We start from the raw sequence: 15,084 nt of genomic DNA on the forward strand, positions 1-15,084 counted from the left end.
CTCATGGATCGTTGGAAGAAGTTGCTCTTGCAGGACGTTTTGATACCATTCTTTATTCATGGCAGTGTTTTTGGGAAGAATTATGAGACAACACTCCCTTGGTTGAAAAGCAACCCCACACAGGATGCAACAATCGATTTTCCAGATGTCCCAAACAGTCGGAAGGGAGTTTCATCAGAGAAAATAACTTCGCACCAGTCTTCTGCTGTCCAATCCTTGTACTCCCTGCAGAATTTCAGTCTGTCCTTGAGGTTTTTCTTGGAGAGAAGTGGCTTTTTTGCTGCCCTTCTTGACACCAGGCCGTTGTCCAAAAGTCTTGGCCTCACTGTGCATGCAGACCGAACCTCTCTCCTTGAAGTTCTTGATCCGCTAAATGGTTCTTTCAGGTGCAATATTCTTTGTAGCAGTTTGAACACAATGATTGGAAGCGCTTCTTCCCTCCTTTTATAGCAATCAGTCACTGCCAAAACTTTTGGCTATGACTGTAAGGCCGCATAGTTAGGGAACAGGAATCTTAAAGTCTTCATGAAACGGAAGTAGTGACAAAACATTTTTTTATCCGTATTTTCATGTACATCCAAGTGTATTGGCTTATCAAAAAAAAACAAAATGTTGGGTGGGGCCTGGTTCTATGAATTGGTTTTTGATTGGATGTTGAGATGTGGGCGTGGCTCTCAGAGCTTGCAGGGGCGGAGCTTAAGTGCACTAAATGATTGGTGAAATCCTGCATACGTCAGCAGAGAGAAGATCCAGTTATGACATTCTGATTTTACATTACGAGCTCAAAACATAAAAAAAACAATTAAACCTGCACGGATTAAATGTTAAATGTACATTTAGAAAATAGACTGAATTCTGAGTTCACGCTGACTTCGAGCAGTAATATTATAGCTGAAGTTAGTTCCCACTGAATATTCTTTTTCACTTTCACAGAAGTTAAATGCCGTGACTCATGCATTTCAAAACGCTGGCTGTCATTCGTTGAAAACTGATCAAGTTTTTCTACCTGTTGTTTCCCTGTAAGGACGGCAGCTGCATGTGGGTCTGAAGGGTCTGTGGACCAGCTGGGATCTGCATCGCACTCTGGTTTAAGGTGAAGACTTGTACATTGACAGAAGACAAAACAGAAAATCATCACTCTTGAGTCAAACAGTGGTAAGATTAGATGCCATTAGCCATCACTACAATGAAAAAAGAAATGAAATAACCAAAATATACTGAAAGTTTACACAATGCATTTTTTGCATTACACTGCACTGCTTTTCCAGTGTTTTTCTATTTAAATATGCACTGGACGGACGCTGTGTTTGCATCTTTTGCAATGTCTCACACCGTTTTAAAATTAGTTTTTTTTCCATGTCAAAAGGCAAAAAAAAAGTGAATGGGGTAAAAAAATCACTAATAGATTTCATCATACTTTCCCAATTAAAGGATTGCAAACATTTTTGGTTTACAAGTTTTCGGAAATGTTATGTTTAAATATGCAAACGAGGCATTATCTAATTAAATATGCACTAATTTGCATGCATTTCCAGAACAGAAATCTGAACATTGGATGAAGCCAGATTCAAAATAGTTTGATTTTGTTGAGATATTAGAGTTTGGATTTCTCTTTTTATCACTCCATAAATCAGAAAATACAGAAAATACAGAAAAACTTTCAGAATATAGAGAGGAATCAAACTGTAAAATCTGATGTGTGCCAGAAAAAAAAAAACTCTTTGTAGATATGGATTGGAATTGAAATCTACAGACGCAAATAGATAAAGTGCAATAAAAGAAACACTTAAAGGGGTCATATGATGCTGCTAAAAATAACATTATTTTGTGTATTTGGTGTAATGAAATGTGTTTATGCGGTTTAAAGTAAAAAAAACACATTATTTTCCACATACTGTACATTATTGTTTCTCCTCTATGCCCCGCCTTTCTGAAACGCGTCGATTTTTACAAAGCTCATCATTCAAAAAAAGCGAGGTGTGTTGTGATTGGCCAGCTATCCAGTGCGTTATGATTGGCCGAATACCTCAAGCATCTAGTCTGAAAGAAGAGACACGATATGGAGCAAAACTTGTAGCAGAACGCAAAAATGCTGTGTGAACGGTCTCTTACACTGTTATTCTGACTCATATATAAGTATTAATAAGTGTTTCGTACCAGTGTAGAGATCATCAGTGGGCGACTTGTGCTTGGTCTCAATCAGGTCCAGTGGCACGAGGCTGTGCTGCAGCGGCTGAACCGTCAAACACTCGGTGAGTCCGTCCTGACTGAGATCTGTGCTGCGTCTCAACTACATCACATCAAACACAAAATCAACATGACCTGCATTCACAACAGTTTCTAAGGGATTGAGGGTGGATTTTAGGGTAACACTTCACTTAAAGCTTCTATATACAGTATAATGCATTATAGAAGTAGAAAACATTATAGAAGCACCTTATAATGCATTGTATGACCTCATGAATAATTGTAAGCACAGTTATAATATATTATAATACTTAATTGTTACGCGTTTAGAAAGTACAATGCATTAAAATGCATGACAAAAAAAACTTCAAATATTATAATGCATTTTATATTTTGTTGCAATTATTTATGAATGCATTACAACATGCATTATGAATACTTTTATAAAGCATTACACATAAATGCTTTAAGTGTTACTGATTTTATCAATGAGAAACTTATTGGACTGTAAAAATTGGCCATAAAGTACACTGTAAAAAATATTTTTGTGAAGTTGTAATTAGATTATTAGAGTACATTTTACAAGAAAAAATCCCACATTTAATTCTGTTACTTGCTCTTTCCGTATAATTATTTGTGAAATTTAGATGTAATTTCTGAGTGAAAACTGTTTCAAAGTAAATCCTACACCATTTTATTTACTGTAGAATTATGGAGAACCTGAATTTTATGCTAAAACTAAGTGTAAATACCTATTTTGCAGCTTAGATGCTGAAATGGATAATCCTGGAAAATCCATGGAAAAAAAATCATATTTGGAATAACACGCATAAACGAATAAATCGTTCACAATAAGACCGAAAAAGAAAATGACGTCCAATTTGATTTCATGTTGATTTAAGACTGCATTTACTTTCCAAACGAGTTTAAAGCAAATAGATGACAACAAGTGGAGATAACGGCTCGGATAATCGGCTCCTAATCTTTTGCTTAATTGAGCGGAATATGCTGTAATTAATCATGAGCATATGGTTTGATATCACAGCTTAAAATATCGCAGCGTTTGGAGCTGTCGACCTGCGTGATTATATTTAGCGTGTCTAAGAATACAGTATATTCTGAGTAATTCATAATAATCATAGATGAGAATGAAATGAATGTATACACACTGGACAGATCGTGTACAAGCAGAGGCGCAGGTTGATGTGCTGCACTATTTTTTCTCTCCTAGAAACGTCTACCTGAGGAATCTGTATCTATGGTGACGTGACCTTTATTTGGTTCCTCCGTGATAATGAACGGATCCTAACAAGGCTGCTAACAAGTTACAAGTTTAGAGACTTCGTTGTCAACACCCCTCTTGACAAATGTTAGGTATTTTGTGTCACAAACGCACAACTCTGTGTTCGTTCTTTGTGAGACGGTGCTTGTGTTGTGCAATCCTTTACACAAAAACCTTCATGTCTTTCCAAACCTATATGCTTTTATTTTTTTGTCTGTGGAACACAAAAGGATTTTTTTTTAAGTCTTCGTTTACGTACAAAGATGTGAAAACTCCAAGAAGGACAAAAAACACCATAGTAAAAGAAGTCTCTTCTGCTCACCAAGGCTGCATTTATTTGGTTAAAAATACAGTAAAAATTGTGAAAAAAATTATTTTGATTTAAAATAACTTTTCTGTGTGAATATCTGTTAAACTGTAATTTATTTCTGTGATCAAAGCTGTATTTTCAGCATCATTACTCCAGTCTTCAGTGTCACATGATCTTCAGAAATCATTCTAATATGCTGCTTTGCTGCTCGAGAAACATTTCTGATTATTATCAATGTTGAAAACTGTCGTGCTGCACAATATTTTTGTGGAAACTGTGATGCATTTTATTTTTCAGGATTCACAGATGAATAGAAAGTTCAGAAGAACAGCATTTATTTGAAATAGAAATCTTTTGTAACATTATAAATGTATTTACTGTCACTTTTAATCAATTTAATGCGGCCTTGATGAATACAAGTATTCTCTTATCACAACTTATGGTTGTGTATTACAGTTTTCAACATTGATAATAATCAGAAATGTTTCTCGAGCAGCAAATCAGCATATTAGAATGATTTCTGAAGATCATGTGACACTGAAGACTGGAGTAATGATGCTGAAAATTCAGCTGCGCATCACAGAAATAAATTACAGTTTAACAGATATTCACATAGAAAACAGCTGTTTCAGATTGTAATAATATTTCAAATTTTTCTGTATTTTTGATCAAATAAATGCAGCACTGGTGAGCAGAAGAGACTTCACTAAACAATCTTAGTCATTCCAAATGCTTGACCATTAGTGCACCTTCCAAGTCAAATAATAGAAAATGAAGCAAATTTAAATGTTCCGTTTTGTGGTGCATGGAAAAATAGATCAGCATCAGAGTTGGAAAATGACACGAGGATGAATATCTATAAGTGTTTTGGTGATTCTCGTACCTTCTTCCGGGCTTGTTGCTCCTTTAAGGAGTGTGATTTGACGTGTTTGCGCAGAGAGCTGGGGTCCGTGTAGCGTTTGGCGCAGCCCTGGATCTGACACGCGTAGGGTTTCTGCAGAGACACAACCTGTTAGTGCACACGTCTCTGCCTGGTGTTTGCAGGTGTGTTGCGCGGGAGTGTGGATAGACTCTGGAAACCGTCTCGCGTGACAGTTTCATGAGCAGGGTTCCTACGTGGTTTGGAAAAGTATGGAAAAAAGAAAGCAGAGTATAGAAAAATATTTGCATTTCCAGACTTTTGCCCTCATTTAGTTTTTTATAAAGGAAATTAAGAATTTAATGAAAATAAGTTTATCATACAAGAAGTGTTTCCATGGCAGCTGTTTAGTGATTCTTTAGTGATTGTCAAACACGACTGAATGAATTCAAGGTGCATTTTTTAATTATGCAAAAATGTTTTGCGTTTTGGGTTTCTTACGATATTCTTAGCTCCATATCACAGCCTCAAGGACCTTTGCAAAAATATACAGACTTTTATGTGCACGAGAAACCATTAAACTTAGCATATAGGACAATGCACACTGGACCTATCAGCCCATTTAGCAGTGTGGTGTCTTGGCCGCCACTTAATATGCGTTAAAGAGACCTAAAGCCCTAACGAAAGACACATTTTGAACACTTTTTTTTATGGACCCTTGAACTTGGCAAATAGGACAATGCACATTTTCTGCTGCTGCAGAGGATGTGCTAAATTGGACATTAGTCCTTGATATTAGATTCTTTAGTGATTGTCAAACACGACTGAATGAATTCAAGGTGCAGTTTTTAATTATGCAAAAATGTTTTGCGTTTTGGGTTTCTTCTCACGATATTCTTAGCTCCATATCACAGCCTCGAGGACCTTTGCAAAAATATACAGACTTTTATGTGCACGAGAAACCATTAAACTTAGCATATAGGACAATGCACACTGGACCTATCAGCCCATTTAGCAGTGTGGTGTCTTGGCCGCCACTTAATATGCGTTAAAGAGACCTAAAGCCCTAACGAAAGACACATTTTGAACACTTTTTTTTATGGACCCTTGAACTTGGCAAATAGGACAATGCACATTTTCTGCTGCTGCAGAGGATGTGCTAAATTGGACATTAGTCCTTGATATTAGAGGTACCACAAGGAAAGCCAAATTTTGAGCTCTATTAATTCATGTGCATTCATGCTCTCACTTTATTCAGAGTTAGATGGCAGTGATGCACAAAGGAAATAGGTTATATAAAGCTAGAAATTGCAATGCGTAAGCATGCGAAAAATGCATGTGAATAGCTTCTCGAGTGTACAAGAAAAGTTTCTTGTGTGCATGCAAAAGTCACTTAGAGAATATCGATGTAAAAAAAAAACTGAAAAAATTAAAATATTTACAGATGATATTTGAGAAGCTGAAAATAGTGCTTTATGAACCATTTATGTTAAATATGGTCCGAAAATCTACTGAGAGGTTGGTCTGGAAAAGTATGGAATTTTGAGATGGGAAATGTGTAGGAACCCTGCATGAGGTTTTCGGGCTCCGCTCACCATGTCGATGTGTGTTCGCTGGTGTTTGGCTCGATATGCATGTGAATAGCTTCTCGAGTGCACAAGAAAAGTTTCTTGTGTGCATGCAAAAGTCACTTAGAGAATATCAATGTAAAAAAAAAACTGAAAAAATTAAAATATTTACAGATGATATTTGAGAAGCTGAAAATAGTGCTTTATGAACCATTTATGTTAAATATGGTCCGAAAATCTACTGAGAGGTTGGTCTGGAAAAGTATGGAATTTTGAGATGGAAAATGTGTAGGAACCCTGCATGAGGTTTTCGGGCTCCGCTCACCATGTCGATGTGTGTTCGCTGGTGTTTGGCTCGATCGCTGGAGTTGCTGAAGGCTTTCTGACAGCCGGGGTGTTGACACACGTAGGGTTTCTCGCCCGTGTGGCTCCTCAGATGGATTTTCAGGTTCTCCAGGCGGGAAAACGCCTTCTGACAGCCCTCAAACTGAAGTTAGAGTTAAGAATACGATACAAGAAAAGGTTAGATGTGTCACATTGAACAGTTAAACACTCTCTCAGGACTACATGACACAGATCGACCAGGAGGGGTCAGTGTTTTGCTGCTCAAATGACCAGTTTACGTCTCATTCAATGCCATCACACGCTCTCATCACTGTGCACTGATTGTAAATGAACTGGGCCAGTGCATAACTCTGGAGACTTTGATGCAGTTTCACTCAAATTTCACTCTTGGTTTTCACGGTCCCTCTGCTTATTCTGTGCAGTCTTCATTAGATTAAACCAACACTATTCTCTGTGCAATTATTGTTATTAAATAAGCTAATTAAAATGGAAAAAATGTAGGAACGATAGTAGGCGACGTGTTTCATCCGTTCTCCTGGATGATGATCTCAGCGCTCAGCCGCTCGTGCGACACGCTTAACGAGGCCTCATAGTTTCACACTCAGTCATAGTTTCCAGGAATGTGTCTAAAGGTGTATAATAGTTAATTCTTGACAATGATGCCGTTTTAGATGAGCATTTTCTGAGTAAAACCATCATCACAGGGGAGATGATATTAGGCAACCATAAGCTGTTGCCCTATATGGCCTATATAATGACAATATATATCATCAAATGATCATAAAACACAGATAAACATTATCAAAATATTATAATGCATATTGATGTAATATTGATATACATAGTGTTGTGATGTTACAGTTTTGCTGTGCAATAAATATATTTCGCCGTTATGCATAACATACAATTATTGTTTTATATATGTAATATATAAAATATTTATAATACTTTTATATTTCATATTATATATAAATATTTTTTATGTGTATGTATATTTATGTGTGTGTGTATATATATGTATATATTGTTTATTATGTAAACAATGTGTGTATATATATATAAATAGTAATATTATATTAATTTATATGTAATTATAATATTACTATATATATTATATATCAGAAACGTATATATACTTTGTATATAAGCATTGTAATTCTGAGTCAAATAATAGATATATACACAAATATACATACACATACATTATATATATATATATTTAATTGTTTTATATAATATTACATATATAAATATTTTAAAATAATATGAATGTAAATATTTTTTTTTATTTATTTATCCTTTATTTTTCCAGGAAAGTCCCACTGAGATTTAAAAAAAAAAACACCTCTTCCAGGGAGTTCTATATATATATATAAAAATATGTGTGTTATGCATAAAGAAAAAAATCTAAATTAAATGGCACAAATTGTAACATCAAAGGCTTGACTGTTTCCATTAATTAAATGATATCACAATGATTTTGCAGTGGCCTCATCTTAGAAGAATGTGACATTCCTGATCTTTGTCCTTTCTAATGTCCTGACAGGAATGCCAGAGATCACGGTCACGGATACCAGAAACCACTGAGCTGTGAACAAACGTCCTGACCTCATTTATGTTTCAGAAATATGCTTTTGGAATAAATGATTACATACTAAAACCATCAGAGAACGACTTCAGCAATAGCTGGAATTCCTCTGCTCAGAGCTCATCTTATATTAGAGGAATCTGCTGAAGTCGAAGAGTTGGAGATTAATAGTGTGTTTTTGTCAGCATGTTTTGATTACTTTATAATGAAGTGGTTATTTTAGGAGATATTAATAGCAGTACTGTATGTAGGTGTCATTTAGAGACTTTAGTCACAAAGCTTGTGTTGGTCTTTATTTAAATTCAATCTAAAGGCTAAACTGAAGATGGTTTGTTTTGTGAGAACAGGAAGATCTGTACTTTTAGTTCTGCTGGATTGTTTGTAGGTTCGTCACTAATGGACAGGAATTCTGTTCTTTTCCTCTTTTCTTTGCGTTGGCAGAGGTGACGTTTGCTTGTAAATCTCAGCAGAGGAATTCTGCTCCACTCGGGCGTTTGGATGTGTTTAGTACTCGAGGTTTGTGCCTCGTTACATGCTGTTTGTTTAGCCGTTCATTAGCCGCTGAGTGTCTGGGATCGGGATTAATCGGGATTGTTTCTAAAAGCAGTGGGAGAAAGACACGGCCATTATGCAGTTTCTTCACATACGCAGATTGTCATCTTAACAAAATCCTGCCTGTTCCCAACTTATGAATAATGATCACAAACAAACATGAGTGATAGTAGGTGCTAACAATGAATCTTAATTAGTGGAGTTAATCAGTGTGGTTTGAACAATTTGAAAACAGACTTCAGTGTGTCCTGCAGCGTTTGTGCCACATGGATGGATGGATGATAGTTTGGTTAGATAGACGGATTGATAGATACTTGGATAGACTAATTGCTTAGATAAATGGATGGATAGATAGTCAGATATGGTTGGATAGATAGTCAGACAGATAAATGGATAGACCTAATCGGATAGATGGATAAACAGATGGAGAAATAGGCCGACAGATAGATAGTCAGATGGACGGACGGACAGACAGATAAATATATGGATAAACCGATACAAAATTAGACAGATAGATAGTCGGGTAGACAGAAAGAAATATATAAGGATAGACAGATGGAGAAATAGACAGATATTTGGATAGACAGATGATGGATGGATAGTCGGATAGATAGATAGATGGATGGATGGATAGATAATAGTTTGGTAGATAGATTGATTGATAGATACTTGGATAGACTAATAGCTTAGATAAATGGATGGATAGATAGTCAGATATAGTTGGATAGATAGTCAGACTGACAGATAAATGGATAGCAGGGTAGACATAATCGGATAGATGGAGAAATAGGCCGACAGATAGATAGTCAGATAGACCGATAATGGATGGATGGACGGATAGATAGATAGATAGATAGATAGATAAAGAGTCAGATATATAGTTGGATAGATGAGATTGTTAGTTGGGTAGATAGATAGATAGATAGATAGATAGATAGTTGGATAGATAGATAGTTGGATAGATGAGATTGTTAGTTGGGTAGATAGATGGATAGACATATAATCAGATGGATGGATGGATGGATGATAGATCGATGAATTCAGAGCTTGTTTCTTATCTTGTCTGTCTCTTGTTCCTACAGGCAGAAGACGACTGATCTGAGACCGTTTATCTTGGACCTGAAGCCCCTGAGCTCTCTGACAAGAGTCATTAAAGGCAGAAGTATAACTACAGCTGCCCTAATTACCAGTGACTCATTAAGAAGCTAAACTACACCTTAACCATCCCAGCTGTCCTCTGCCTCACAAACACCAGCCAAAGAAAAGAGCCGATCAATAAGCATTCAGATCAGGCCTGCTGGGAAAACAGACGGCCGCGCGGTGCCAGACGTCCAGCCGTGTCCAGGCATGTCTGTGCACTCGAGGACCTTTCACATGGACTTTATTTAATAAAGCTCAGAGCCCTGTTGGCCGCTCAGAGAGACCGAGCCCTGAATAGATGGCAACATGCTTCCAATGTGCCGCTCAAAGTCACAAGCGGCCCCTGACAGGCCGTGGCAGCACGCCATGCGCCGTCGCTTAATGGCAGCGAGTGCCAGCAGTCGAGTGAACGTTCCTCGGCATGCCAGAGCTTTAGCATCACCCAGACAACTACAACTTTTCATTATCATTTATTTAAGGTTAGGAAACGCCGGAGATTGTGTCTCGACGGGGTTCGTTATATGAAGTGATCAGTTATTGCATTTGCTTGTACAATAAAGCAGAACGTAAGGCCTTTATGTTCTTATGTGGGTTTTAAAGTGAAAGGTCGCTCAAAATCATAAAGTTAACAAAGGCAACTGGAAGTTGGAGGATGAGGGATCAACTCACTGTACTTTAGCTGTGACGGGTGTTTGAAGCTCTATTGTTTGAGATCCGATCAGTTAAACGGTTAAAAGCTCTGATCCCATTTCTTAAGAGACAGATTAGAGAGTGGTTTCCCTTCTTACAGCTGTTCAAAAACGTCAGTATTCTTAGCAGATCTGATCGTGATGATGATTGTATTAAGCGACTAAGAAAACAACAGAGTTTCAGCTTTGGCATCAATCCAGCATGTACTAATCAGATTAGCACAAACACTGCCAGAGGCATCAAGCACAACAAGTACTGTGTGCTACCATGGTATCATAATAATATACTATTATACCCAATGATGACCATATTCATTTGTGCAACACAAACTGCTTAGCATGCAAAACACATGCAAAAAAATATGGCAATACTGTGCACTTTTTATTAGCGTGTACACACAAAGATTGCAAGGGTGTTTAGATGGGTTTGTCGTGTTAATACGTGGGTTGCCGGGTGTTTTCTTCTAGTTTCATATGAAAAGAGTTGTGCACTTGTGGGATTTTTTTCACCCGTTTTTTCACCCATTTTTTTCAAGTGGAAGGATGAATAGATGGATAGATGGATAGATAGATAGATAGATAAGATAGATAGATAGATAAGATAGATAAGATAGATAGATAGATAGATAAATAGACAGACATATACTCAGATGGATAGATAGATAGATAGATAGATAGACATATACTCAGATGGATGGATTGATATTTGGATAGATAGATAGATAGATAGATAGATAGACATACTCAGATAGATAGATAGATATATGGATAGATATATAGATAGATTGATAGATTGATTGATGGATGGATGGATGGATGGACGGATGAATTGAAGGATGGATGGATGGACAGATTAATTGATGGACGGATGGATGGATGGAGATGGATTGATATTTGGATAGATAGATAGATAGATAGATAGATAGACATACTCAGATGGATGGATTGATATTTGGATAGATAGATAGATAGATAGATAGATAGATAGATAGATAGACATACTCAGATGGATGGATTGATATTTGGGTAGATAGATAGATAGATAGATAGACATATACTCAGATGGATGGATGGATAGATATTTGGGTAGATAGACAGATGATGGATGGATGGATTGATATTTGGGTAGATAGATAGATAGATAGATTGACAGATTGATAGATAGACATATACTCAGATAGATGGATGGATAGATATTTGGGTAGATAGACAGATGATGGATGGATGGATTGATATTTGGATAGATAGATAGATTGACATATACTCAGATAGATAGATGGATGGATAGATAGATAGACGGATTGTCAGATACTCAGATGGATGGATGGATAGATATTTGGGTAGATAGACATGATGGATGGCTGGATGGATGGCTGGATGTGTGTGCAGGCGGGTGGCTGAGCATGCTGGGACTCGTCTGTGATTGTTCAGGACATCAGATCTGTGTCATTATGCTGCAGTGACTCACGGATCTGTTTACCCGTCGACTCCATTCAGCTAGTGCTCACAGACACTGAAGCGTGTTTGTGTGCGTGATTCAGTCCACAGACAACAAGCAACTGCGCTTTACGCAGGAAAGACTCTTTGTCTCTGAGTTTTGTCTTTCTTTGTCTTTTCTTACGCGGACTGGAAAACCATCCGACTGCTCCCGGCACCATGGCAACAGCAAAGGCTTTGGTAATGAGTAAGTGTGCGGAGCTAAAGTTTGACCAGAGGTATGTGTGTGCTATTAATGACTGATCGACTCAGATCGCTGAAGGAAACGAACACACTCCTGAAGAAAATCACAACTCCAGAGGAGAAACACACTAAAGTGTCTCGATGAGAAACATTCTCTACTAGAGATGCTGCTTATAGATTGTGATCTGATCAAACCCCTAACACTGAAAACCTGGAAATAACCTCAAAACCATAGCAACGTGCTAAAATCACTAAGAACACCCTAGCAACTGCATAGCAACAACCTTGCATTGTGTTGAGTTTTGCACGCACTCTAAAGGTGTTTTCATCCACATCTTTCTTTATATGCATTTACAATGTCACAAAAATGGTTTTTGTACCATTTTCAGGGAATTGTATAAAAATGTTGAATGAAATGAAACTTTGCAGGCTTTATGAGGGTCAAGTTGAGACTTTTTTAAGACCTTTTAAGAACAAAGAAAGAAAATTTAAGGGCCAGATTGATGGGAACACAATACGTCAATATGGTCACTGAATGTAGAAAATGAGATGCATGTGAAAATACAACTTCCAACAGATCTCCATCACTTTTTAATTCATTTTACAAAAAATGCTTAACTAGAAAATGGTTATAACTTTTACTGTAGCTTCTGATCACATTGCAACAAAGTGCTTGTCTTGTTTCCAATTGTAAATCTTCTTAAATCAAGATGCACTGAGAAGCAAAATGACATAAGTCTTGTTTTCTGAAAAACTGATCAAAATGAAGATTTAAAAAAAAAAAACAAGAATAAATATCTGCCAGTGGATTCAGAAAAATCAACTTAATTAAAAGGGAAAACATTTTCATTGACAGATATCGGTTCAAAGCATAAACTCGACTCAACTCAAGATTTCATAAACGTCTAAGAAAACAAAACTTAAATTCTTCAGTTTGCATTTCAACTAAATGCATCTCGATTAAAGGATGTTTAGATGTTTGTATTGGAAAACAAGAGGTTTTTTTTGCAGTGCATGCATTTAATGCCATCACCTTTTTAAGGCCTTAATTTGTGGAAAGGCGAATTAAGACTTTTTAAGAAATCCTACTTCGTAACCACTTTGCTTAATTTTTTAAGACCACAGTTAAACTCGCAGGAATTGTCCAGCTAATGAAAGCGAGTCAGTCCAAACATTCTGCTAATCGTCTCCTTTTGCATTTCGCAGAAGAAGGTCAATCACACAGCATGAGGGCGAGTAAATGACGACCTTAGTTTTTAGCTGAACTATCCCTTTAAATATATTCAGCTTTTTTTTTTTTTACAGTGCATTCAAGCACCACTTTTTTTTCCAGGAAATCTCATTTATAAATAAAGCCTCCCGGATCGAATGCATCGCATCACACGTCTCTGTTTAATCGAAGTGTATGGAGGGAGGCAGTCGTGTCTTTGAGCTTAAATGCGAGTCTTTTGTCCCTTTTTAATAACTGCATAATTGCACAAACTCCCATGTCCATTATCAAGGATAATCACTAATTAGCTGATGGCTGGAGTTAAAAGAGAGGAGAAAAACTCACAAATGAAGCGTAATACAGCCTCAGCACAATAAAGCACACAACTATACTGATTATATCGCCAGGGATTTAGTTTTTTTGTTGATGTCTTAATGTGTTATTGGCTAAGTTTAAACCTTCAGAGGAGTTGCTCCTAAACAGAAAGACGGAGGGCTTTTTCTCCACTAGAAATGCTATTAATGCTGCAACAACACACAGAAGAAAACAAGCGATTCCCTGAAGCACTGCAGTGTTGTAATGTGTGTAAAGAAATGCAAGAGATCAATGGATGCAGCCACAGGGGGGTGTCGTTACCCTGCGTTCTCCCAATGATCAGATCCTCCTGCATGCTAATGCAGCGTCTAAAACGCTTGGTTGTGCAGATCTCTTAATTACTCTAAATAAAGAAAGCTCCTTAATGGTTCTTTGATGATATTAAAAGTTCAATTTAGAAACATAAAGTAGCCTTTTATTCTAACGTGGTTCGTGTTCAGCTGAGCAACAAAAGGATTCTGAAATGTGTCGTAACACACACACACACACACACACACATATAGTCTTATTTTAATTTAATTTAGATACTATTTCTATTAGTAGTATTAATTTCTATTAATATTTTGAATATGTTTTCCATTTTTATTATAAAGATTTAGTAATTAAACTCCCTTTATTAATTAAAATGTTGTTTTTTTCTACAACGTCTACATAGTTTTTATTCATTTTTATTTCAGTTTTAGTTATTTTAGTAGTTAAAGTTACAGTAAATTAAAATGGGAAATGTTGTCTTAGCAACTGGTTGAAATAAGTTTTATTTTAGTTTTTTTATATTATTGTATCCCAGTTAATGTTTATTTTATTTCCAGTAAATTTACCTATACTTTACACAAAAATTGTTTTTTGTGTATTTATATGCAGTATATATATATGTGTGTGTGTGTGTGTGTATATATATATATATATGTATGTATAGACATACACACACATGAATATATACTGTAGTTTTCTATTCATATTTTGAATTCATTTTATATGTATTTTCAGTTTTTATTTTAAAAACTTAGTTTTTTTGTCATTTTCAGGAAGCTTTGTTTTTAAAATGTCTATAGTTTTTCATTTTTATTTCAGTTATTTTTAATTATTTTAGTACTTTAAGTTTTTTTTTGAAAAATGTTGCCTTAGCAACTAGTTTAAAGGGGTCATATGATGCGATTTCAATTGTTCCTTTCTCTTTGGAGTGTTACAAGCTCTTGGTGCATAAAGAAGATCTGTAAAGTTGCAAAGACTAAAGTCTCAAATCCAAACAGATATTCTTTATAAAAGTTAAGAGTCAGCCACGCCTACCTAAAACGGCTC

General features: G+C 36.2%; 1 protein-coding gene across 1 annotated transcript in view; it reads right to left on the reverse strand.

The window, feature by feature from the left end:
- LOC107710401 (zinc finger protein GLIS3-like) overlaps positions 1-15,084 on the reverse strand; it is a gene marked incomplete at its 3' end in the record, with an annotated part of 36,582 nt that overhangs the window by 10,186 nt on the left and 11,312 nt on the right. The window contains exons 5-8 of the mRNA XM_016515166.1: positions 6,532-6,693; positions 4,663-4,773; positions 2,158-2,290; positions 1,007-1,100 (exon numbers count right to left, since the gene is read on the reverse strand). Of these exons, the coding sequence (XP_016370652.1) occupies positions 1,007-1,100; positions 2,158-2,290; positions 4,663-4,773; positions 6,532-6,693 (500 nt within the window). The remainder of the gene's footprint in view (positions 1-1,006; positions 1,101-2,157; positions 2,291-4,662; positions 4,774-6,531; positions 6,694-15,084) is intronic.

This window comes from Sinocyclocheilus rhinocerous, unplaced genomic scaffold (genome assembly GCF_001515625.1).
Source record: "Sinocyclocheilus rhinocerous isolate Xijiao unplaced genomic scaffold, SAMN03320098_v1.1 scaffold56, whole genome shotgun sequence".
Classification (NCBI taxonomy): Eukaryota; Metazoa; Chordata; class Actinopteri; order Cypriniformes; family Cyprinidae; genus Sinocyclocheilus; species Sinocyclocheilus rhinocerous.